At 36.0% G+C, this 25,596-nt stretch overlaps 5 protein-coding genes across 9 annotated transcripts; 2 read left to right on the top strand and 3 right to left on the bottom strand.

Moving 5' to 3' along the window:
• Positions 1-1,426: 1,426 nt before the first annotated feature.
• On the bottom strand, positions 1,427-2,163 carry LOC140828041 (RING-H2 finger protein ATL70-like). The gene has a single exon (XM_073191011.1). The coding sequence runs from the start codon at positions 2,093-2,095 to the stop codon at positions 1,601-1,603; it is 495 nt and encodes a 164-aa protein (XP_073047112.1). The 5' UTR covers positions 2,096-2,163; the 3' UTR covers positions 1,427-1,600.
• A 3,596-nt stretch (positions 2,164-5,759) lies between these two features.
• On the top strand, positions 5,760-8,890 carry LOC140825514 (myosin-binding protein 7-like). Of its 3 annotated transcripts, none has more exons than XM_073187350.1 (3): positions 5,760-5,940; positions 6,236-7,830; positions 7,919-8,890. In XM_073187350.1, the coding sequence occupies exons 2-3, from the start codon at positions 6,442-6,444 to the stop codon at positions 8,084-8,086; spliced, it is 1,557 nt and encodes a 518-aa protein (XP_073043451.1). In that variant the 5' UTR covers positions 5,760-5,940; positions 6,236-6,441; the 3' UTR covers positions 8,087-8,890. The 3 variants fall into 3 exon arrangements, with proteins under 3 accessions (XP_073043451.1, XP_073043450.1, XP_073043452.1); XM_073187349.1 differs by having other exon boundaries at positions 5,760-6,110; XM_073187351.1 differs by having other exon boundaries at positions 5,760-7,830; positions 7,919-7,965; positions 8,445-8,890.
• A 1,965-nt stretch (positions 8,891-10,855) lies between these two features.
• LOC140825513 (fasciclin-like arabinogalactan protein 17) lies at positions 10,856-13,414 on the top strand. The gene is made up of 2 exons (XM_073187348.1): positions 10,856-12,326; positions 13,171-13,414. The coding sequence occupies exons 1-2, from the start codon at positions 10,871-10,873 to the stop codon at positions 13,242-13,244; spliced, it is 1,530 nt and encodes a 509-aa protein (XP_073043449.1). The 5' UTR covers positions 10,856-10,870; the 3' UTR covers positions 13,245-13,414.
• Positions 13,415-14,262: 848 nt separating this feature from the next.
• LOC140825511 (calcium-dependent protein kinase 26-like) lies at positions 14,263-18,195 on the bottom strand. The gene is made up of 7 exons (XM_073187347.1): positions 16,628-18,195; positions 16,083-16,226; positions 15,828-15,980; positions 15,601-15,716; positions 15,305-15,472; positions 14,967-15,191; positions 14,263-14,557 (listed from the first exon to the last, which is right to left on the bottom strand). The coding sequence occupies exons 1-7, from the start codon at positions 17,586-17,588 to the stop codon at positions 14,435-14,437; spliced, it is 1,890 nt and encodes a 629-aa protein (XP_073043448.1). The 5' UTR covers positions 17,589-18,195; the 3' UTR covers positions 14,263-14,434.
• A 3,391-nt stretch (positions 18,196-21,586) lies between these two features.
• LOC140825510 (iron-sulfur cluster co-chaperone protein HscB homolog) lies at positions 21,587-24,931 on the bottom strand. 3 transcript variants are annotated; one of them, XM_073187344.1, is made up of 7 exons: positions 24,488-24,931; positions 24,031-24,127; positions 23,846-23,935; positions 23,258-23,323; positions 22,624-22,692; positions 22,058-22,200; positions 21,587-21,894 (listed from the first exon to the last, which is right to left on the bottom strand). In XM_073187344.1, exons 1-6 carry the CDS (start codon positions 24,892-24,894, stop codon positions 22,063-22,065), a joined length of 867 nt encoding a protein of 288 aa, XP_073043445.1. In that variant the 5' UTR covers positions 24,895-24,931; the 3' UTR covers positions 21,587-21,894; positions 22,058-22,062. The 3 variants fall into 3 exon arrangements, with proteins under 3 accessions (XP_073043445.1, XP_073043444.1, XP_073043446.1); XM_073187343.1 differs by lacking the exon at positions 21,587-21,894 and having other exon boundaries at positions 21,929-22,200; XM_073187345.1 differs by lacking the exons at positions 21,587-21,894; positions 22,058-22,200 and having other exon boundaries at positions 22,624-22,745.
• Between the last annotated feature and the right edge of the window lie 665 nt (positions 24,932-25,596).

Below are 25,596 nucleotides of genomic sequence, written 5' to 3'. Positions count from 1 at the left end.
TTGGTATTTTTTCGAACTTTTCATCGATATGATGTTGAATTAACATGGATGTACGTAGTGTTACACTAGCACTTTTTATTAAAAAAAAATTTGTTACCATTACAAAAATTGAAAACATATGACTAAAATCTAATTTTAAAATGTACAAAACTTTCAAATGGAAATGAAAATTACAATTTTCCCATAATTATATTCCGAGAATAATTGGCATCAGCGAGTTGTCATTGGAATTAATAATGGATGCTATATTCCGTGTCCAATGGGCCGGCCAATTCTATCCAATTCCCGGCGGGTTATACCCTCGTATCATTTTTTTACACGTGTGCAACTTTTGTTTTATTGACTCGTCTCACAGATCTCACAGATAAAGATATGTGAGACCGTCTCACAAGAGACCTACTCGTATTTCTATTCACCGAAGTTCAAATGGAGAACAAAATAAAAGAAAATGACAAGTTTCAATTTTTTGATATGAGAGAATAAGATCATCTCTAACCTATTACACCACATTCTGCATTATTTTTGTGTACAAAAATCATCTTCAACTCATTGCACTATATTTTGCACTACAATAAAATATTCTCAGTAACTTCTTGTTGTTTGTTAGATATTATAGTTGTTTGTTATTGTTTCGTAATATTTGGTATTTATCGTAATTCGTACTTTTTTTTACCGCACTAGTAAATATATGGTACTAATATTTAAGAAATTTTTTAAAAAATTAAAAAATATGGCGCAACTACAGTGATGCACCACAAGTGAAAGTGCTGGATTGGAACAAACACCACAAAGGGTGCAACACTTACAATGTGATGCCGTGGTTGGAGATTACCTAAATTTTTAATGTTAATTTACTTTGTTAATTTTCTAATGGTTAAAGAAACAATATAATAAATGAAATTGGGAGTAGGATAGATTAATCGACCGGGTCCGTCCTCTTATTTTATATTTTGCGATTGTAATTAATTAATGAGTATAATAATTGAGTGAAACTTATTAATTACGCCATATAATTTATTAATTATTTGAATGTCATAGTTTATGGGATTGTTGGGCTAAAATTTAATTTATTATCTAATAATGTAGTTAAAAATTATGAGCGATATAAACTTTGAAATTTGAGTGCTTCCTTTGCATGTCACAAGCTTCCAAATTACATGTTTTAAAGTTTAAAATAAAATATTATCTTATAATATATATGTTTAGCCTTTGAATATTATCCATGACGCACCAAAAAAAAAAAATTACCCAAACTTGTTTTATTTTCTTATTCTCTATATTAATTTTTCGTTTAGTATATAAAATAATAAATGCATTGTTAATTGTAATAAACAAAATTTAATTGAGAGTGACGGTTCAGCAATTATGTGAATATGGTTAAAAAATTTACAAATATATAGGCTGATCCCCTGAATGTAGTCCAAAATAAAGAAAAATAATGGTAATTTTTATTTATATACATGTTTATAATAAGCAAAAATCTTGCTAATCCAACAATCTGGGATTCATGACTAATTCATTTACACAAGAGAAGTTACGGAACTAATAATTAATTCATCACTAATTACATATATTGAACAAGCTAGCTATATCATCATGATCATCCGATGGGTCGGGCTGCAAGGGGAAGCAACTCCGCCAACGGCGTCGGAATCGGCGAAGTACGGCAGACTGGGCAGGTGGGGTGGCTGTGCAGCCACGGATCGACGCACTTGAGATGGAAGAGATGGCCGCAGTCCGGTAGAACTCTAAGCACGTCGCAGTTCTCGTAATCTGCTAAACATATGGAGCAGCACGCCGCCGTGGAATCCTTGTGATTTATTTTTGCTTCAGAAAATAGCATCTTCGGGTAGCTTGATAATGTTGATTCGTCGAGCACAACTTCCACTACACGGTTCCGGGTGTCTTCTGACGGCGGCGCTGGTGGCTGAGGATTCCGCGACCTTGATAAGTAGAAGGTTGGGGTGTTTCTGGTGCAGCAATACGAGGCCAAGGTCATGGTCACGATGAGGAAGAGGATTCCAATGGAAATGGCGATGGCGTAACCGATGTTGTCGAGGTTCTGAAAACCACCGGCGGCGGCCGTGTTATTCATGGTGGAAGCCGACAAGATATTGAATTAATTTAAGGTGGCCACTGCCAGCCATGGTCGAGTTCATGATATTACGGGGCATCAAATGTCAACGTTTGAACATGAAATTGTAAATATGTATATATTAAAATTTATTCTAGGGAGGAATGATTCCACATGAATTGTCGCTTTTAATAAAAGTCAAGCAAAACATATATTTCATATTTATTTCTAAATTATATATTAACGTGTGGTTAAAATAGATTATTATTCGTACTCAATTAATTCGTCGTATAATCCTATTGCATTAAAATATCAATTTTCACCGGTACAAACTACTCAATGAAAGTATTCAAAAAATCCCTTTTGAAAATTTAAATAAATAGTCAACCGTGGCCTTTTGTCTTTTTCTCGACAGCTTCCTTGCAAATAAAATCTGCCGCTAATCATTTTCTTAATTATTGAATCTGTACGTATATGGTATTAAATTCAACTCTCCTTTTCGAAATCTTGTCACCTCTGTAAGGCACAACCTAAAGTCTTTGAATAAAGTAAGTAATTAATTATTCTATAATTTGCAAGTAAACATTATTCTATAATTTGCAAGTAAACGTGTGGCTTATATGTTTGATATGCAATTTAATCATACACCAAAATGAAATATGAAAGGATGTATGAAAAGAGCTTTGAAAAACGCTATTTTTTTTTCTTCGGGTACCCGATAAATTACCAGACCCAGATGATAAAAACCCCGACTTTTAATTATTAGAATTTTTGGGATTTATCTGGTAAGCATGTCACCACAACTTGTTTCGATACATTGCATAACTGTTACTTGCCAGATTATTTAAATGATGATCTATTGGTGTTGATACCCAAGAAGAAACGGTCTGATACCATTTCTGATTTTCACCCAATATATTTTTGCAATATATGTTCTACATAATGATAGTTAACACAGACCGAAGAAAATGTTCAACTATATTATCTCAGACCTCAAAGTGTCTTCATGGAGTTAAAGTAGCGAGATCGGCTCTATCAATCTCTCGTCTTTTTTTTTTCTTTTTCCGGAAGAAGAATGCACTGTTATTAAAGATGGTGAATTTTTGCACTGTTATGAATTAACAACCAGATAGATGGTGAATTTTCACAAGTCCTCTATTTCTTTCAGCAAAAAAGTGACTTCTGAGATGAAACAAAAGATTTGCGAATCTTTAGGAGTTGGATATACTACCAATCATGGGAAATATTTGGGTTTCCCTTCCATTATTATTGGTAGGACTAAATCAGAAGTTTTTGACTTTATTAACATAGAACTTAGAAGGCTCTCCACGTTGGTTTTGGCTGCAATGACAGTTTCTCTCCAACAGTAGAAGAAGCCATGAGTATAAGAAACGCTCTGAATTGGCTAAAAAGTTTATGTTCGTCACACATCATAGTTGAATATGATGTTCTCATCGCCATTGAAGCGTAAACACCCAGAGTCAGATTCCTCTAGTTTAGGTTTGATTATCGCTGATTGTAAAAGCCTGGTTTTGGATATTCCATGTTTTAGCTTTGTTTTTGTTAATGATCAAGTTGTCCATGCCTTTGTTGGGTGATATATAGTTTCTACTTTCTATGTCCAGTATGATATGATGAGGTTTAACCTCATCCTACTTTTATTAATTTATGATGTAATTGTCCTAATTTGGTATAATAAAATCTCGTGGTTATTTAAAAAATGAAAGGAGCCTATCAAATTTGTTGGTCTATGAATTTTTAGTTATTATAATTATTGAGTTACTAGAAAAATATTATTGTTGTAATTATATTTTTTTATTGGAAATGAATAATACTCAAATCTGTGTATTTATGTGCTAGAAAACTAAAAATAGATAATACCGTTTAGAATTGTAAAAGAACAATTAACAAAATATCGCCAATATTTTGTTCAAATTAATTTTTAAGACACAAACTTTAAGTTTACTAATTTTTCCAATATTTAAATACATGATAAGAAGCCATGTCATAATCAAAATTTCATAATCGCCGTAGGATCTAATCTAAGAGTAGGTCTTATGTGAGACCGTCTCACGGATATCAATCTGTGAGACGGGTCAACCCTACCCATATTCACCAAAAAAATAGTACTCTTAGCATAAAAAGCAATACTATTTCATGGATTACTCAAATAAAGATCCGTCTCACAAAATTTGACCCGTGAGACCGTCTCACACAAGTTTTTGCCATAATCTAAAAGTTCTTGATCTTCGGTAATCTAGTGGTTATTCAATTAGGTCAATCGTTTGGATGAAACGATATCCCGATTGATTTGTTATACATTACGTTGCCATAAAAATAATACATAAAAAACTTATGTAAAAAGTATTAATATTTATTCTCAACATGACATAATTGATTATCTCACAAATAAATATTCGCGAGATCGTCTCACAACATACCAACTCAAAATAATATATATTTTTTTTCATAAAATAAAATAATATTGTTTCATGTACATAATGTTTATTTTCAGCCACATATTTTATTTATGTTCAAGATTTCTTCTTTATTAAAATAATTGATTGTTCTTGTAAACGAGTAGATTGGATAAACAAATCCGGTAGATGAGATACTATCTATGTAGGCATTACTCTCATTTCATTTCAACAGGTAAGATCTTGCCACACATACAATTTCAAAAAAAAAATGGGTCTTATATATGCATGGACAAATCTTGATCATCCATCTTATCATGGGACAACGTCCACATGGACATGATGGAATAAACCAACAAATCCTTATCAAGCCTAGCTTTGAGTCCACGCCACGCCACGCCACGCCATTCATGTGGGCCGTTCGTTCCATTCACACCAACTTAATGTGCATTTGTCATTTTACAACTACAAATGGAATATTGACATCAATATATATATATATATATATATATATATATATATATATATATATTTACTAATAAAAGTCATTAAATATTATCAAATTCTTTGTGATGAAATATTGGCGGAAAATATAGCATATGGATATGGTATGGATAATTGGAACGATTTCATCAATTTTATATATGAAAGTTATTTGACATTAGGATATTACCATTATTACTATTATTATTAAATATAAATATAAATGAATGAAATGGCATCATGTTAAATCGGTAAATCCATGCAAAAACCAAGTTTAAAACAGTGTTTAGTTTTCTTAAGTTTGGCTTTTTAGCTGTAAGCATTTCATAAAATATGGGGAAAAAAAATATATAGCAACAAATCTCACGTAGATCTTTTGTCAGATAATATCACAAATTTATATTCGCGATACATTTGATTTATATTTAGAATAAAAAATAATATTTTTAATATTAAAATATTATTTTTAATGAGTGATCTCATAAAATTGACTGCTAATAAATGTGGGTCACAACATATTGATTGCCTTGTCCTAATTGATGTGGACATTTAACACGATTGCCAATGATTGAATTAATATTTAAAATTAATAAATTGTTTATAATTTTAAAGGAATTACGTATCATTTGTGTATATTCTAGAGTTACAAGGGCCAACTTAATCGAGGTTCTCTAGGCGAGGGAAATATATTTTTTTCTGGGGAAAAGTGGAATTAAGAGTAATTGGGATGGCTAATATGTAATTTGATTCCCGGTCAAATCATGGTCTTCTGTTGAAGTCTCCGAATATACCCTTCATCTCTCTCTCTCTCTAAAATCAACGAGGCAACACCTCCCAGCTTTCTCTCTCTAAAAGCAGTAAATTCAGCAATCACATCTCACGAGACACGAAGCGTTCAAGAAAACACGATTCCCCAAACGGATTAAGCACCACGGATTCCAGGGTTTCGACGTCTGCGTATATACAGTAAGTCCTCCTCCACTTTCCTTCGATCTCCAGTTTCGGGGAAGTTGCTTCCCCGTATGGTCGGATATTCTACTGGAAACCACCTCCGATTGTACACGATGGAACTTTTTGCATCATGGAATTCCAGCGCGGTTGGTTAATCGATCGTTATTCCCTTTCCTAGCTGCTAGGTAACGAAAGTTAACATGCCTATGTGCATACTGCGTGTGTTTTGGTATATGGGCATGCTTGTTTATATGTGGAAAAACTTTTAAGGGGTTCGAAATCGATGTCTTTTCGTGATTCTCTTTTGTAGGGATAATGGAAATAATGTTCTGATCTGGACTTCGTGTTGAGATTGAGGAAAGCAACGGTAATTATGAATTTTGGAAATTGTATTAATATGTGCATTGAGTGAAGTGTTGCGTCTTTTGGATTTTTGTGTGGTGGTGGAAGATTTCTTTAGCTATTCGTGTAAAATTGGATTGTGGACCTTGAGGTTTATTGGATGTTTTTTGATTAATGGCGAAGAGTTCGCCTTCGACGCCGTCTACCAGCCTTGTCAAATGCTGTGACTCTGGATGTAGCTGTTCGGTGTTGAACAGGTCTCTTTCAGGGACGTATCTCCGGTCTGTGAAACGTAAATATGATGAATTCGAGGAAGAAAGTGAATTCAAGATCCCAGGGCTCATAATGCCACAAAATGCTCGTGTGGAGATAGGAAATGAATGTGTGGCTTTGCGTGAAATGGTCAGCAGCCAGCAGGTGACCATTCAGAACCTCATCTCTGACTTGGAGGAGGAGAGAAATGCCTCGTCTTCAGCTGCCAATGAGGCCATGTCTATGATTCTGCGGTTGCAGAGGGAGAAGGCAGAGATTCAGATGGAGGCTAAGCAGTTTAAGAGGTACGCGGAGGAGAAAATGGCCCATGATCAGCAGGAGACATTAGCACTGGAGGATTTGTTGTATAAGAGGGAACAGGCCATTCAGTCATTTACATGTGAGGTGCAGGCCTATAAACATAGGATGATGAGTTATGGTCTCACAGATAATGAGGCCGCTGGAGAGAATGGTATGAGCCGGAATAATAGCTTGACTGAGAATCTTGAAGGGCAGTTTGATTTTCCTCCTTGTGAGATTTATCCTCCTCTAAAATGCAATTCGCAGGATTATGTGGATGGTGAGGACGAAGCCACGAACATTGAGAAATATGCCTTTGGGGAAACTCCAAGAACTCGGGATCAGTTAAATGATTTGGAGCGCCGGATATGTCAATTGGAGAAAAGTCCTCGGACAGTTAAGCCCAGTGGGGAATATAGTGGCTCAAAAAGTTTGCTTGAGAAGGTAGTAGTTGGTCAGTCTCCTAGGCATCTCAAGAAGTTCTCAACTGACTGCTCAAATTCACTCGAGCCGATGGGAGAAGAAAAAGGTCGGGATTTTGGCACAGATTCTCTGGAGTTTGGTCGCAGTTTTAACAAGTCAGAACTTTCCCATTTAGAGGAGATTTCTAATTCGAGGAAATTGGATAATGCATCAGAAGTTGGTGCTGATTTAAGCGACAGGGTTTACACAATCGATTCTGTTCATCAGGGGGATTTACCTAATGGTTTCACGGATGTCAAGGCTACTGTTGCATTTCGTGACAAGGAGATGACGATTAATATGGAGTCGCTAAATCATCTTCCTGTTAAAGATATAGAGATCCAGAAGTTGTATGCAAGGCTTCATGCTCTCGAGGCTGATAGAGAATCAATGAGACATTCAATTATTTCTATGGGTACGGATAAAGCACAACTAGTATTGTTGAAGGAGATAGCTCAGAACTGGTGCCAAGATATGTCACCAGCAAAGAGCATGCCCACGAGGAAACCATCAGTAGTTGGGAGTTTTTCGTTCATGTCGGTATTCAAGGTAACCATGATGATAAATACACTAATTATAGCATCTTAAATTATTTTTCTCTGATATGCTGAAATTTTATCTCGGGTTTCTCGTTCAGTGGATCACAGCTTTTGTTTTTTGGAGAAAAAAAGCACCCAAATGCAGGCAAGTACAAATCTGTCGTACTTTCCGAAATATATTTTGGTCAGTTGGTTTTTGCAATATGGATGTTTGCCAACCTGATTACATGAACATATTCATTGAACTGTGCTCTGACTTAATTTAACTGCTACTGACCGCAGATTATACGATTTGATTGCACGTCCTTGCAATTATAATAACATGGTACTTGATCTTGGAAAGGAACTTTTCGTAATTCTGAACCCCCTTTCCCCCACCCCTCTCTGCTTTCCATGAAATAGTTACTTATATCATGCAATATGAAGCCTGCCACGTTTCTTAAACAGAAAAGAGAGGAAATGAAAGGGAGGATTTTTAAACTAGGGGGCCAGGGTGCACAGAGGATATTAAAATCTCCTCAATGCTTCACATGACTTGTTGATAATCTTGGTCTTATGTAGCTTTGAATATTTTGGGGTCTCTGTCCCTGCTAAGAAACATAATTGTTTCGTTATTGTTTTTAGATACATGTTTGGATTATCGGCCAACAATGTGGGCTTGTTACTGCTTTTAGACAGAAGACCTCGCGTGGGACGATGGAGATGTATATCGATTTCACACATGTGAAATGGATGGCCCATATTCTGCGTCAATCCCCTGTCATCGCCATTTTGAACACAGCTATTCAATTGTCGCCTTTTTCCACGTGATTATTGACGACTTTTCTGGATATATAGTTGCAGTGGTATTGGGTACAATCGTCATGTCTAGTGTTCTTTTACTTCCTCTGGTTGGTGTAGGGAACAGTTTTTTCATTAGTCGAGGAAACAGCATATCCTTTGGAAATCTGTTGCTCATTTTCCTTTGTTGAAATATAGTGGAGTGAGTCTAGCTAGTTTCCCCTCGGTACATAACAGGTAAATGTAAGATTTTTCCATCAATATTTGATATTTGCAACATTATTTTTTAAGAGGTGATCATTTCTTATGTTATAGTATAGGGAAAATTGAGTGGTAGGATAAAAAAGGAGCTCTTTCTAAGGAGTAACTGGTACTATCTGGTTTGATCAAACCAGGGGATTCATGTAAAGTTTTTTTCCTTTTCTTATATTTTTTTATAATTAATTTTTAGTCGCAATCCTATTTCTATAAAGCAAAATGTCACCAGCATTAAATTTCCCGACTGCAAGGCGATAATTTAACCAGACGATTCAGAATTACATGCGTTAATTGGAACTAATAAAAAATTAGATAATCTAAATACCTAAGCCAGATAATATTTCAATAAACTAGTTGATCTATGTTTATGTTAGAAGAAACAGACTTGATATACTATATATCGTAGTATTTATGAATATTTTTATATGTAATATTATGTATTTAATATATGATCTGTGCACATCAATGATATCATATAAAAGTTATGTTATATATATATATATATATTATGTATTCCAAATTGGATACTTTCATAGACATTCGTTATTTCCTTTTTTAGATTAGAAATTCATTATTATTATTATTTATGACGAAATTCATTATTTTCAAGATACGGCTATTGCAACATTCTAGTAATTTCTCCCTAAAAAACATTCTAAATTTTTCAAAAGCAAAAACTTGTGTGAGACGGTTTCACAGGTCGAATTTGTGAGACGGATATCTTATTTGGGTCATCTATGAAAAAGTACTATTTTTATGTTAAGAGTATTACTTTTTATTGTGAATATGAGTAGGGTTGACTCGTCTCACAGATTAGTATCCGTGAGACGGTCTCACATGAGACCCACTCTTTTTTAAAATACTGTATATATGTTGTTAGTTGGTTTAGAATTAAATTGTTGGGTTTTAGATAAGATATGCCGATGAGATCGTTGGTATTTTGAGCCGGGTAAAAACTTGTGTAAGATGGTCTCACGGGTCGTATTTGTGAGACAGATCTTTTATTTGAGTCATCCATGAAAAATATTACTTTTATACTAAGAGTATTACTTGTGAATATGGGAAGAGTTGACCCGTCTCACAGACTAAAATCCGTGAGACGGTCTCACATGAGACTCACTCTTTGAGCCAAGGAAGGCTAGATTAAGCTAAGTTCTTTGATTCCAAACGAAGAAGGGAGGAGAAAGAACTTCTACTAGGAAGAATTTCTGTACCACTCTGCCTTGTGAAATAATCGGTATTGCACGTAAATCCAGCACTGAGATTTCCAGAGAGAATTTGGCTGAGATATTATTTTAATGGATGCTTTTATTTTTGGATATCAAGTTACATCTACATATGTTTCTCATATCTACTCATTTGGTAAGGATTTTAAGATTGATTTTTAAATTCATGAAATGTATAACATTATTAATTTTTACATTTCGTTTTTGATTTTTTTAATAGAAATTAATCCTCATTAGTTAGTATATTAATATATGCAGCTGCTGCCTTGAATCCATATTTGGTACCGACACTCACGAGACAGTACAAATTAGGATAGAAAGAGAAAAAAGACAAAAATATTTTTTTATCAGAGAAACGACAAGTAACTTTTCTTCACCTTAAACCCTTTTCAACTCCAACAATTACTGTTTTATATAAATAAAAGTTGACATTATAATAGTTTATAGCATATTTTAACAATAGCACTTGTTTGAGTCGTTATTCAACACATATAAAAATATGCGATGACTTGAATTAATTAGACAAAACAGATCTTCCGGTGCTGATTAGCAAAACTATGTCACTTATCATTGTCTGAAAATGACAGCTGCTCTTTACAGTTTACACTCTCAGATCTCAATTTCAGCAGCATATCTCCACGTGCACAACAATACTGCTTTTAAAATAAAAAATAAAAAAATTTAACGTAATGATGAATTATGATTTACACATAATAAATCATAATACTAAAGTGTTTTCCATGAAAAGAAGTCTCACTAAAATTTATTTATTTCCCAATGACTTAAATGTTGTACCAAACACAGCCCACCTCACAGGCACCACCGACAAAAGTTACGTTCTTTCATATTTACCAAGAGGAAACTAAGAAAGACGTAGCCTGGATTGAGAGATCCCAATTTCTTCCCTCTCCAGGCATGGATTACCGTATCTATGGGGTTCATAATCTACTTTTCCTGGCCCTTTTCATTCTCCTTACCGCCATAGCTTCTGCATTGCCGGGAAGTTTGCCGGCAAAGACTTCCGCGGTCTCAAATTCTGCCGCACAGATCAACTCCAACTCGGTTCTTGTAGCCCTTTTGGATTCTCGCTACACTGAGCTCTCAGAGCTGGTGGAGAAGGCGATGTTGCTTCAGACTCTTGAAGAAGCTGTATCGAAGCATAATATTACCATCTTTGCTCCGAGAAACGAGGCTCTAGAGCGGGATTTGGATCCCGATTTCAAGCGCTTTTTGCTCGAGCCTGGGAATCTGAAATCCCTTCAGAATTTGATTCTTTTCCATATGATTCCAAGTCGGGTTGAGTCCAGACATTGGCCGGGGGAGTCGAAAAATCCCGCCGTTCATACCAGTCTTTGCCGCGATGCAGGTGATGAAAAAATTCAGTTGATCGAGAAAAATGGGACGAAGCTCGTGAGCATCACGAAGGTTATAAAAGGAGACGATATAATTCGGCCCGATGGAATAATTCACGGTATTGAAAAACTGTTGATTCCTAAATCCGTCCAACAAGACTACAATAACCGGCGGAGTTTGAGGGAGACCTCCGCCGTGCTGCCTGAGGGTGCACCGGAAGTCGACCCAAGAACAAATAGATTAAAGAAACCCGCGCCGCCTGTCCCTCTCGGTGAGCCGCCGGTTCTGCCCATTTCCGACGCTTTGGCCCCCGGTCCATCACTTGCACCGGCACCTGCTCCAGGACCCGGCGGTCCACACCACCACTTCGACGGAGAATCGCAGGTGAAGGATTTTATCCAGACTCTCCTGCATTACGGTGGATACAACGAAATGGCTGATATATTAGTGAATCTCACCTCATTAGCTTCCGAGATGGGAAGATTGGTGTCCGAAGGCTACGTGCTTACAGTTTTGGCACCAAATGATGAAGCCATGGCTAAGCTGACCACGGACCAGTTGAGCGAACCCGGGGCCCCGGAGCAAATCATGTATTATCATATGATTCCCGAGTACCAGACAGAGGAAAGCATGTATAATGCGGTGAGGAGATTTGGGAAAATCAAATATGATACTTTGCGGCTGCCGCTTAAGGTGCCGGCCGAGGAGGCTGATGGGTCTGTGAAATTCGGGCTAGGAGAAGGATCCGCATATCTATTCGACCCGGATATATATACAGATGGGAGGATTTCAGTTCAGGGTATTGATGGGGTTTTGTTTCCGTCGGAGGAAACCAAGGATGTCCCTAGAGTTGGTTCTGTTGCTAAGGTTGTTTCTACGCCAAGGAGAGGTACTTTCTTCTTCCCATATTAACCTTCTTTTGTGATTAATTTAATTACAGCAATTTGGTGAAATGGATTATTGGGTTATGCCGGAATTTCCCATAATATTCAAAGTCTTAGCCGGATCGGAATTGTGATGCCGATTTTATTCAGGCAGGTGCAGACGATAAAAAGATCGAAAATTTCGAGTTAAATGTTTTTGAAGTTAACAAATTTGCTGCCTTTTGGATTGCTGCCTATAAACGAATGATACAATGCATTGGCAATTCTAATTCTTCTGCTTCACATTTTAATGCTAATAATCGTCCCATTGCTAACAAACAAGCACAAGTGCACTAGCCAACTCCAAGGATTCTACTTCGAAATTTAGAAAATCTTCTTTTAAGGTGAGACCGCCTTGTTTTGCCCTGTTGCATTGTTGTGATCATGTTAAATTGGGTAACTTGGCCACTGGAGCGTGTAGACATTAAATCATTGGTGAGTTGAGAAATAATATTCATGGGAAGAGTTTAGGTAGAGTGGAAGTCCTATAGTAGACAGGCTGTTTCTATCAAATTTCATTTTCACCGTGATAATTTCACATTGCATTTTCGACCTAGTCATGGGGGAAATAGATATTTGATCTGTTTGATATATATAAGCTTTGCATTATGAATTCTTGGGAGTATACAATAAGGACTGATCGTGAATCTTGTTGTAACCGTTTGTGTTAGGAAAGATGGATCTATGCCATCCATGAGGATGGATGATTCTCAAGGATCGATGTATTTACGCCGAAATTATGTATGAAAAGAATCATGGTTTGAGTTGAACTTGAGCAACATTTTAATTTTACTATGGATATATTTGCAGGGAAGTTGATGGAAATTGCATGTACAATGCTTGGGGCTTTTGGACGAGAGTCTCATCTTTCAAGCTGTCAATAAATTTTGTCAAAACATGGGGAAGGTTTTTAGGATAATATTGTGCACGATGACAAAAACATAACGTGGGGAATCGAGGTCCTTTACGTTGAAATAATAATCCCACCAAAAAAATATATTCTTTTAATTTTCATATTATTATATCATAAATGAATATTGTAATTATCTATCTATTTTTTATTTTATGTTTATTTGTTCCACCGACAGTACCTACAAATAAAACAATTACTTTTAAATGACAACCTAAATGTTTGTTATAATAATTAATTATGGGTTTAAAAGTATTTGGTAGGTGAGTAGAGATAATAAATGTATGCTGGTATGTATGCTTGCATGAAGTTCTTTTGCTACGTACGTCAAAAGTGGATTTGCAATTTCTTTAATCCCAATCTCGTGACTCAGTTGTTAGCTTTTGATGGTATTCTTCCACTCGAAGCAACTTACTGCCTACGGCTACTACGTTCTAAGCCATATTCAATTTGTATTTTACTGTAAAATTAATTTTCAAGTTAGATTTTCCTACATATGAATGTACAAAATTAATTAATGGAGTATTTATTCGGTATGGAGGAGGAAGCATGCATACTATTCTGTGGGCGGAATTATTAATGATATAATTTATCTTTAGATTGCCGGCTAACTATTCTTTTCACCAATTTTATAAATTAAACTCGAATTTTCATTTAATAATTAACAAAATAACGATACTTTATATTCAACTTGGGCAGTTTCGATCATTATTATAATATCTGAATAAAAAAATAGCAAGATATGATATGCACTTTTCAAAAAAATCGTCTCTCTCGTGTGAGACGGTCTCACAGATCGTATTTTGTGAGACAGATCTCTTATTTGGGTCAGCCATGATATACTATGAGTATTATTTTTTATTGTGAATATCGAAAGGGTTGACCCGTCTCACTGATAAATATTCGTGAGACCGTCTCACAAAAGACCTACTCATTCTCCAAATATCATAAAAAGATATGAAACATTTTACAAAATGAAGAAATGTCTAATTCCTTGCCCAAAGTTTGGAGTAGTTTTTATGAACGTGTATTGTACATGGAAAAACAGTTTTAAAATGAGGCACAAAATTGAACAAGCATAATATCAGCAATTTTAAGTTGAAAATTGTCTACAGACTGGAGTTACTTCCCTTAAACCTGCCAATATATATCTCCACGTTCATGTCAACAAACTGGTGTTACTTCCCGAAAACCAGCGTTGAAATTACTCTGAAACCTCTTCTTACCGAAATCTGCATTTCCCTTCTGCATCATCGCTACAAACTCATTATAATCTATACGTCCGTCCTGCAATTAAATCGTTACAACAGGTTATTTTACCCACATCTTAAATCCTACATAGACAATGTAATGCAGAACAATGTACCCTTCCAAGAAGATCCTTTCTATTTTGGCTTTTTGTATTTTTTCTTTCTTTTTCGAATTGAGGAACAAGGTTCAATCACAACAGTTGAAGACAAGAAATGGCCTCAACTTGGTTTTGGATTTCAGCTTCCAAATCATATTTAACGTGACTACCACAATACTTCCCTTGGAAACTTGAAAACGACAGAATCTTGAATGATTTTATGATTAAATAAAATGAGACAACAAGGTGTGTCATGATTAAATAGATTGAAATGATTGTACACAAAAATAGTGTCAGAAAGATACACTATTAAATTTATCGAGGTATGATGACAATGGTTTTACTTACATTGTTTCGATCAGCTTCTCCAATAATTTCTTCCAGGTGAACATCGGCTATGCCAAACTCTTCACAAGCTTTTTGAAGCTCATCTTGAGTAATATAGCCGCTCCCATCTTTGTCGAAGTAGGAAAATGCAGTGAAGAGATGATCTTCTTTCTCGATCTTGTTCAGATGCAATGTTGCTGCTATGAACTCTGCATAGTCGATACTACCACTTTTATCCACATCAGCCTGCAATATTACCACGTAAGAAACAAGATGTTTGCCACTATATATATGCGCAAAGTTCATATCTTAAATTTTTACTTGGCGTATAGTGGTCCTAGAATAAAATGAATACTCACAGCGTTCATCAAATCGAATATTTCAGACTCGTTCAGATTTGCTCCAAATCTTTTTAAACCATTCTTGAGTTCTTCAAATGTGATGTGACCACTGTTATCTGTGTCTATCATTTTGAACATTTCTTTGAGGCCCGCAATTTCTTCTTCGGAGAGACTTTCTGCAATGACCTTTAGGCAAAAAATTTGATTACAAATTGCGTTTACGAATTTCTTTGAGTTAACTGTCTCTGCTGTTTCAACCAAAATCGCATGTAACTCAGTCCCTTGCTTTCTACTTAAACAAATAAATACCATACCCGTAAAGCCATTTTCTTAAACTTATCCATTGCTGAGAACTGCGTCAACCGAGTTAAAACTGCAGAATCAAGAGGCTTATCAGGAGCTACTCCATCAATCTGCACCCAAGGATGACCTGCAAGAAAGTCAAAAGAATCTGAAACAAAATGGAACATCTATACTTGTATAAATAATAAAGAGATACAGGTTTATTAGTGATGAGATTAAATTTCTAAAGTTAACTTACAAAGTACTTGATAGGCAGTTATCCGGTTCCTTGAATCCCTTACAAGCATTTTCTTCACTAGGTCTTTCGCACTATCAGATATCATCGGCCAAGGATCTGATGTGAAGTCAATATCACCATGCAAAACCTCTTCGAATATCTCTTGTTCACTTTCTGTCCAGAGTGAACGTGTGAAGAATGATAAATTAATCTCAAGTTCATGAAAAAAGGCATGTGAACTAAAGTGAATAATTGATAGGAACTTTTATATCTTACCACCCCAAAATGGAGGCACGCCACAGAGAAGAATATAAACTATAACGCCAGCACTCCAAACATCCGTTGCTGGTCCATAACGCTTACAAAGCACTTCTGGAGCGACATAATAAGGGCTCCCAACCACATCAGTGAAAACTTCCCCTATATTGTTTAAGCAACCAAAAACATTATTAATACGCTCAACGAAAATCAATTTGGACTCACCTAACAAATTGATCTGTTGTGAACATGATTTTGCCAAAAAACTTAAAAATTCTTATCGAAGCAGCCAGTTTTTCATTTAGTAACAGGGAGTGGCCTATGTAACGGTAAATCACACAAAAATAACTTCATAAATTTCCGATGATCCAAAACGATGATTCTGGTTTTATGGAACAGTTAAAAGTGATGTGCTGACTCTTTATTACATATCGAAGTATACCATACATTAGGAGTAAAAAGTTATATAATGCTAAAAGATAAGATAGAAAGAAGGAAATGCTAAATTAACCGAATGAGGCATTTAGCATATGCTTTATCAAGGCAATGACGGTTGAGTATACCTGGCTTAAAGAACACAGACAATCCAAAGTCGATTGTCTTTAAAGGTGAATCTTCTTCTTTGTTGACAAAGAGAAAATTCTCAGGCTTGAGGTCCCTGTGCATGACCCCTAAAGAATGACAGGCCTCAATTACACTAACTATAGTCCTAGTAAGCTCTGCAGCCTTTTTCTCCGAATAATGCCCCCGTTTAACGATTCTATCAAAAAGCTCACCCCCTTGACACAACTCCATGACAACATGAACTGCAACAGCATCCTCATAAGCCCCCTTGATTGAAATGACATTAGGTGACCCAGACAAGTGGTGCATGATCTCAATTTCTCTTCTCACGTCTTCCACATCTTCCTCAGAAAGTAATTTTCTCTTTGCAATAGATTTACAAGCATATTCTTTTCCTGTACTTTTTTCCACGCAGAGAAAAGTTGTTCCGAACTGCCCTTGCCCAAGTTTATGGCCCAAATTATAGTACTCCTTCAGGTGACCCGTTTTGGTTTTTAGCACAGCTTCCACCTGAAGCCCTACACTCGTCATTCTCTTAACATTGTGCGGTTTCTTGGGTTTGGGGGCATCAGACGGTTTTGGCTTTTCATTCACCGGCATGGCAACTTGCTCTGGCTCAGGAATTCGAGCAGATCTCCTACCATCGTTCTTGATCGCCTGTTCCCACGTTCCAGCTACCTGAGGTGGCTTTTCCTCTTCCTTCACTATAATCACCGGCTCAATTTTTGCGGGCTGTGATGATTTGATCTCCCCCTCTTTAATCTTCACCATTTCTGGAGGCGTATTCTGAACAGGATCATGACCTTCTATAGCCTTACTTTCGGGCGTTTCACCACCTTTTTCTTTGTTATTATCAGTACCAGAGATCATATCTGGTGATTTAGACGACCACAATAAATGAGACATTGTATAGATAAACCCATCCTTAGCAATCTTTCCATTCACACAAATGTTTCCCATCGATCGATGATTTATCTTCTTTCCCAATAAATGACACTCAAACTTCAAAGAACCACCCCCACTAACTTTTTAACCTCCAATAACGTCTTCATTGTCTCGCAAACCTAAAATTGCAACGAAAATCTACTAACCAGAAATCCCAACTCCACTAAACAGGTGAAGAAATTTAAAAAATTAATATAATACAAACACGAAACAATCCGCGGGAATCAAGAAAATTAATAAAACCGTTCATAAAAATTTGCATGATTAAGAAAAATTGAGGCAAGCCCTGAGAATTCCACAATCATAAGATTATGTAATTTGAAAAAGACTGCACAAATTACGTTGGATAGATAATAGAAATGCAATGAAAATGGTAAACGGTGAAAGAAAAGGAAGTAGGTGTTGGAGAAAAAAGGAAAGAATCGTGGTGATTTTATATATATCAATGTTTCACAGTTTTGATATGCCAATTCACACACACAGATACATACATACACACTGTTGGTATGTGAATTGTGGAGTGGAATTAGGGTTTTGAATTTCTCTTCTTTTTGATTGAAACGGGCGCAAATGGGAGAGGAAAGGCTAGGGGAGATGGAAGGTGGCAGGTTTTTCTGTTGAAGCTTTCCACGTTCCCAAGTGCATGTTACCGCGTTTTAGTTAATATATAAATTTCCAAAACAATAATATATAACTCACCCAGAGAATCCAAAAACCAAAATATAATGTAAAAAACAAAAAGAGGTGAATTTATGTAAGACCGTCTCACGGATCCTAATATGTGAAACGTGTCAACCCTACATATATTACAATAAAAAAATAATTATTTTTAGCATAAAAATAATATTTTTTTTCATACATGACAACAAATAAGATATTCTTTCTCACAAATACGGAACCTTGAGACCGTCTCACATAATTTTGGCTTAAAAAATCAATATACAGGATCTTATCAAATTTCAATCAAATTTTAGGAAAAATTACATTTTTAATTTGTTCTAGGACAATTTATGGTTTTAATTCACGACTTTATATATTTTTAAATTTTAGTTTTTATACCGAAAATTGCTGACGTAGTACTAGATATTATTCACATGTCAAAAATTGAGTTTGATTGATAATTATTTGTATATAGAATAATTACTATTCTTAAGAAATTCCTTTTTTAGCACAGCTCTTGGTCCTGTTATTGGAGAAAATTTTAAAGGGATAAAATGCACAATAAATACTTTTTCCCTCGTATGATAGAAAACATTCATACAATATAGAAACATTCATTATATGTTAGAATCGGAAGATGTTCGGTGTAATGAAGGAACATTAACGAAGTCGTTAATTTTCACGAATCGGGCAATGTTCGGTTTTAGGTCACGATAGCACTCGCCTGAGTTATTCCGATTCTCTAGTGGTACAAAATCAAAGACATGTTTCCCACGTATGTAAGTAAGAATATGCCACCTTAAAAATTTGACCCCACGTATCGATTTAAATTGTATTATAACAAATAATATATGTAATATTCAACCTTTTAAGATCATCTTAAATGTAATGAATTCAACTTTTTGTATTCGATATTCTTCACACGGGTATAAGAGGTAAGCAGTGTTTAATCATTCAATGTCTTCATGATTTGATCCACGACGGAATAGTCTACCCTATGATATTATATTCTTGTAATGAAGATATCTAATTTCACCAAATTTGTACGAAGAAATTTCTGCAGCAATATTCATCCATACCACTCATTTTTCCGCTGTTTCATTAAATAATAATCAAACGAGTATAAGAGTTGCTAGTTTTACCAACACCACGAGGCCTGGGAAATCACGACGAGGCTGCTGGGATCATACTTTCAACTGTTGTGCCAACATGTGAATCACAAACCCGTAAATCTTTCGCTTCAGACTCTCAATCTTTCCCACAAGAACCTCAATCTGTTCAGTCATTATGCATAGGGCCACAGTTGTTGACTCGCTTAAGTTGAGACAATATTGCTGCCATAGGGCCACAGTTGTTGAGTGCACCAGTGTAGCTGGAGTGCATTTCCGAACCTGAAAACCAGCATCAAGGGACGACTCTAAGAATCTTAGAAACCGTATTTGCATCTCATACTGCAAAATTTTTCCAAGTTCCTCTATCACGTCCATCCCCTTGCCCCCCTAGTCCAAGGTCCGACTACTGGTGAAGAGCCGTTTGTGTAGTTATTCTTGACTATTGAGTTGGCAGAATGTCGTTTCGTAGAACTTTGCTGCTTCATTTTGGATGAGCTCGCAAAGTTTTGGTCGGTTAAAAGGGAGACAACTTCATACCAAATCACAACAAACTGCTGTTATTATTACTAATTTCCACATAATGAACAATGTTCATGATTCTAGTTAAAAACATTGCACAAGGGTAATTCTAGAACGAAATTTGATTACAATATTTATACCACTCAACAGTGTCTACAAAAATTAATTTCACAACAGATGGTACCAAGTATATATCAAACATCGTGACTGATTTAAGAATTTCACAGAGGGTAATAGATGTCACCTGAGTTCTCAAAATAGCTTGCAGATCTGGTTTATTTGTAGTTCTTGTTTTTTCTTTGTCCTTAGAGGAGACGCCTCCATCTGGAGTTGCTCCATCATCCCATGGCCAGTTCTTCCTACTTGGCTTTGCGGAACCCACAAGTGCCTCAGAAACCTCTGACATTCCTGCAGCAATGTTAGCCATCTTCTTCTTCCCGGAAGAATCCAGTGCTGGGGATACCTTAAGTCCAACTGAAAATCTCAGGCCAGGGGATAGAGACATCCTTCTAGCTACCACAGGACTTGCCTGCCTCTTCCCTGCAGTTGGTGATGGCACTATTATTGCTGGTTCCCTTGAGGTCCTCCTATTTTCCTCCTTGGCAGCCTCCTCAAGGCTAGGAACCACGCACTTTGACGGTGCAGGGGAACTCGAGCACTTTCCTGACTTTCCAGCTGGGGATGGATCCTTCTCTGCTACCGCCGTTTTCCTCCTAGATGACATCACGGATCTCTGCTTTAGTGCTCCAGGTGACAAAAACCTTTGCGAACTGACCTTTTCTGAACCAGCATTGCCATGATTATTAGCCTGGGCATCTCCAGAACTGACATTGATATTCAAATTCTCTTTTGGGGCAACAACTCCTCTATTAACCTTAGAGGAAGCTCTCAACATCATCCCTACCCACATCACTCTCGGCACATTTCTCCTTCGACTTCTTCCCCATCCTCGACAAATAAGCTGCAATAGGGTCCACTGAGGGGTCAGAGCTCTGAAACCGGCTGGATTACAAACCCACCGCTGTTAATGCGAGCAATGAGGGGGTTCAGGAGATCCAATAAACTGGTGACCAGTTATAGGGCGTAGATTAAGTGGGGGTAGGAACAGGAGGTGAGTCGGAGACAAGTCGATCGAGGTGCACAAACTAACCCAGCTGGAGGCGGTTGTTGAGGATGAGGTCGGTATCACGATCAGAAAGCCATACATAGGTGGAATTCCAGGAATCCGACAGCTGCTGGGAACATGGGTTGTAATCGATTTGAGGGGTTTCGAAAGTGACCGTTACTTAGATTTCGAATTTCAAATTATATCGGTGCCTCCGTTCTTTTTATGAAACAATTCACCTTCAGAATTTTACGTGAAAAAATATAAAGTTTTATTTCCTCAGATTTAATTCCAATAAGAGTTTACTTTCATGTTTGATTCATCTTACTTGAATTTAAAGTTGACTATATAATATATATGACGATACAAATATGATAAAAGTATCAATCATTGTTGCTCAAATTACAAACCATAAATTATAATTGTTGGAACACAAAATGTATTGGTTTCAACTTCTTCGATTCCTAATTCAGAGAAACAATCCATTACCCTTTTCGTTTATTTTTTTTGGTTTTTCAAAATTAAAATTTGAAGTAGGGCGATGAGGATCATATGTTTTACACCCAAGCTTTCTTCCATTTCATTTATAAAGAAACTTCGTTTTACAAATCCTTCACAGGTTCATAGTTCGGCATTAGAAATGCATTCCTATTTTTCAAGATAAACACACACATTAATAAAAGCGTATGTTTACCACTTACAACTAGGAATAAAATTGTCCTGAGTGTCGAAAAAAAATTTGTCTGGAAGTTGCATTTCAGCAAAATCACTAAAGTGAAGCTCGGTTATCACTCTTGATATCGAAGAGCACCTCCAGTGTCAAAAAACCTGTCGAAACTCGTAACATTTCCTTGCATTTAAGGACTTCTAGTCAAAGACTATCTTGTATCCGGAGTTGTCGATATAAGCACAAAGTTATAGATACCTACACGCGAATGAGTAAGATTCTGATCACGGTATGATGTCAAGTAAAATATTGATAATCCTTCAGGCCATTGAGTCAAACCTGAATAAACTGTCATCCATAGTTCCTACAAAAGATAGAAAGTAATCTACCTTCTAAACTAATAGGACAGAAAGCATAATACCAGCACTAAAGCTTCTTTATAATTTCCTCATTTGCACGTTTGTAGTAAGTCATTCTTCGAATCGAAGAATGCGCATCTTCATATTTTTTACTCCTTATCGCATCTTCAAATGAGTTAGACCAATATTGCAATTTTTCCTGCACCTGAAAAGGCAGAAAAGAGGAATGGGGAAGATATTATAATCAGTAATTAGAAAACAAAACATCCCAAAGAGAAAATAGTTCACTTACGGATGCAGTATAACCAACGGACAACAAAGATCAACAAAAATCAAGCATGACACGTAATTCTTGAAACTGATTAAGCATGCCAACTTGGAATTGTCCATTTGTCAAGAATGTTCATAGAAGTACACAATAAACACATTATCTGAAGCCATATGCACGAGTCTATGATCTGAAAGATATGAAATACTAAGCAAAATTTATAAAACCTTCAGACGACTAGAAGTAGTCCAACTAAACAGTATGGATGAAACAATTTCTTTTTGTTCATAGTTTCAGAATTAAAGCTCAAAAGATATGAAGAACTGCCAAGTCCTTATGTCAATTCACATCAATAGATACCTGAGCCTGGATCTGAATTAATGCCTCAGTGTCTTCTGCTTCTTCAACAGCTTCCCTTAATTCCATGATCTGCATGCCAATCCACAAATTATTATCGCAAAGCTGTTTCCTTGAAAGCTCCTCTGGGAAATAGGATCACATAATGCTTAGGTTTGCATGCTGAATACACCATATGAAATTAACATATTCCAAAAGAACTTGAACAGGTTGACTTGTCAATATATTGTTAGGAGCTTGTGATCATGCAATTTCATCAGCAGAACAATTAACTCTTGTTAGCGTAATGTCATGTTAACAACAATTCCGATTTCCCAATTCAAGTTTTTTCTATTGCCCCGAAAGGCTTAGGCATAAAAATTAATTTAAAAGTCAATCTTTAAAAAATCACAAGATTCAACAGGTCCATACCATGAAAAATAAGTTCAGCTAAATCTATAATAAAAAGAATGAAAAGTATTAAACTTAAATGGCTTCTCCAATTACATAGTTAATGATGACAAACGAGCTGTGACATATTGCATGCAGAATTGTAGCATAGACGTGCATAAAACAAAATGTTTTGAAGCTAAAAGATTAAAAGAGAGAGAGACAAAAACAGTCCTCCGAAATAGATGATTCATGAGTACTTCATTACCTCAGCTAGGAGCTCCAGGTCTGTTATCCTTTCTTCCTCATCCACAATCAGGCCTTCTAACTTCAGCTACATAGGCCAACCTCAACATTAGTGGGAAATGATGGAGAAAAGAATAATGAACACATTGAGAGAATTCTTTCCACCACTCTGAAAAAAAGGAAATGACTTTCAAATGCTACACTTCATTGACATAGATCATATGGCTCAAAACATACCACACGACAAAAATGTCAGGCCATGCATAATTTTTACAAGATAAAATAAACAAAAGTCACTCAGTAAAGAGAATAGGATCAGGACAAGTATACGAGATCATGTACTTGAATTTGGGGCATTAAATTTAAGGAGAGTTGACTTCATCAAAATCCCCCATTACAATTGAAAGTTTAAAACGAAGCTATATAGGCTCCAATCATAAGATATGGACTTCTCTTCAGGAATTCAAATAAAACATCTTTGAATAACTATAAAATTTCTAGGCATTGTTAACCTTTCATTAATAAGCTTATTTTTACACAACAATAACCACAAAGGTGCAATATTAATATGTGATACTCAAGGTTATGATCCAAATGAATATTGACATACCATGTAGATTGCTCTTGTCAATGGGTCGGCAAGTGTTCGATATGCATCTATCACCCGTGCAGACTGTTCGGCTGCATACTCCCTTTCTGTCTAGGAAAAAGCAAACAAAAACGTTTTCATTGTAAACGAAGACTGTTTTTTCTAGAAAACAAATTGGAAACACGACATCGAGGCAGCATATTAACCTGGGATTTTGAATGAACTAGATCAGGATGCAGTTTCCTTTGCCAGTTCTTATACTCCCTCTCCAACTCTCCTACCTCAACATTGTAATCCCTCGCCCTATAATGGAACCAAATTTCCGTACATCATTCTTCCACACCGAAAAGATATAGATCACATTCAGTCTTATTAAACCCGCACACAAAAATATAAATAGATGAAGAGATCCTAAAAAATAATCTCAAAATTCAACATATTGCGGGCAATTATCACATTGCAAGTATCACATTCAACTTCATAAACATGCCAGCACTAACACTTTGTGTAGCAAAAATGATTCCCAGACAGCAGAAAAATCCCGAACAATCAATTATCAAAACGCGCATCAAAACAGCGATCCATAAACATCAATTCTAAAATGGGTCTACAATTTGAGCGCAATAAGTTGAATCCTGACTTTCCGTAATACAAAATACCCACATTCCGAAAATTTGGAAGTAATCAATGGAGCCATCAACCGGTTGAACACTGCGACAAGTATGACAGAACAGAAACGGAGTCGTATTCGCACCCTCGGCGTCACAATTCCAGCAGCGCCGGAGTTTCTCAGTGGATTCCGAGTCGGAGCAGAAAAAGCACCTAGTATGATCAAAATTTAAGATATTGATCCATTTCGCACCAAATAAAATCTTTGGGTTCGGGAAAAAAGACGTTCTGGCAGAAAGAAAGGGGCTTCCACCAAATCTCTCAGTGAAACGAGACGATGAAGAATGTAAAACAGAGGTATTACGATAAAAGAGATTAAAACATAGAGAATCCGATAGTGGAAAAGGGAATTTCGTTGAATTGATTATCCGCAGAGCATCTAAAGTCTGCTTTCTCCACATCGCGTCTCGGTGGTGAAGGAGAAGAATGATTCATTTTATTTTCAACAAAAGCGAAGCTGTATTTATAGATAGACGGCGTCATATTTTAGGAAATAGCAATTGAACCCCCTTTTTTTAATCATGGAACATCCGACTTAACAAAAGTGTAAATTACGGACAATTTTCCCCAAGGTGCAAATTGCAATTATAATCTCTCTCACAATTTTATGTTAAATACACTTATTTATGTATAAAATTATCATATTTTGTATACATAAAAATAGCACAAGCCTATATTTATATAGCTTCAATGATGCTTTAACTCGATTTTGTAAATAAATATTCAGAATAATGTTTACAGAAACTCATATCCAATTTCAATAGTCACATTGTACAATTTCAATTATAATTGTAGTATATTTGAAATACATTCAAATAAAATATTATTTTAAAATTCATCACTAATATGATTTATATGATCAAATCTCTCTTTCCAATTCAAAATCAACTTCATAAAATTCCGAACATATCATAAAATTCTTGTTCTTTAAACAATTTCAAACTACAACCAAACTTATATCATTTAAAGTTCATCTCAAGTTATTCGTCAACCCAATTCTCTTCTAAATCAAATCCATCTATCAATAACCACCTAAAGTAATTTGCCGTACTTACGAAGTAATAAATCCACCGCAAGAAAATCGACAAGAGCCGATATTTTTT

Source organism: Primulina eburnea, chromosome 3 (genome assembly GCF_022965805.1).
Source record: "Primulina eburnea isolate SZY01 chromosome 3, ASM2296580v1, whole genome shotgun sequence".
Classification (NCBI taxonomy): Eukaryota; Viridiplantae; Streptophyta; class Magnoliopsida; order Lamiales; family Gesneriaceae; genus Primulina; species Primulina eburnea.
This window is presented reverse-complemented; position numbering and strand designations above follow the sequence as displayed.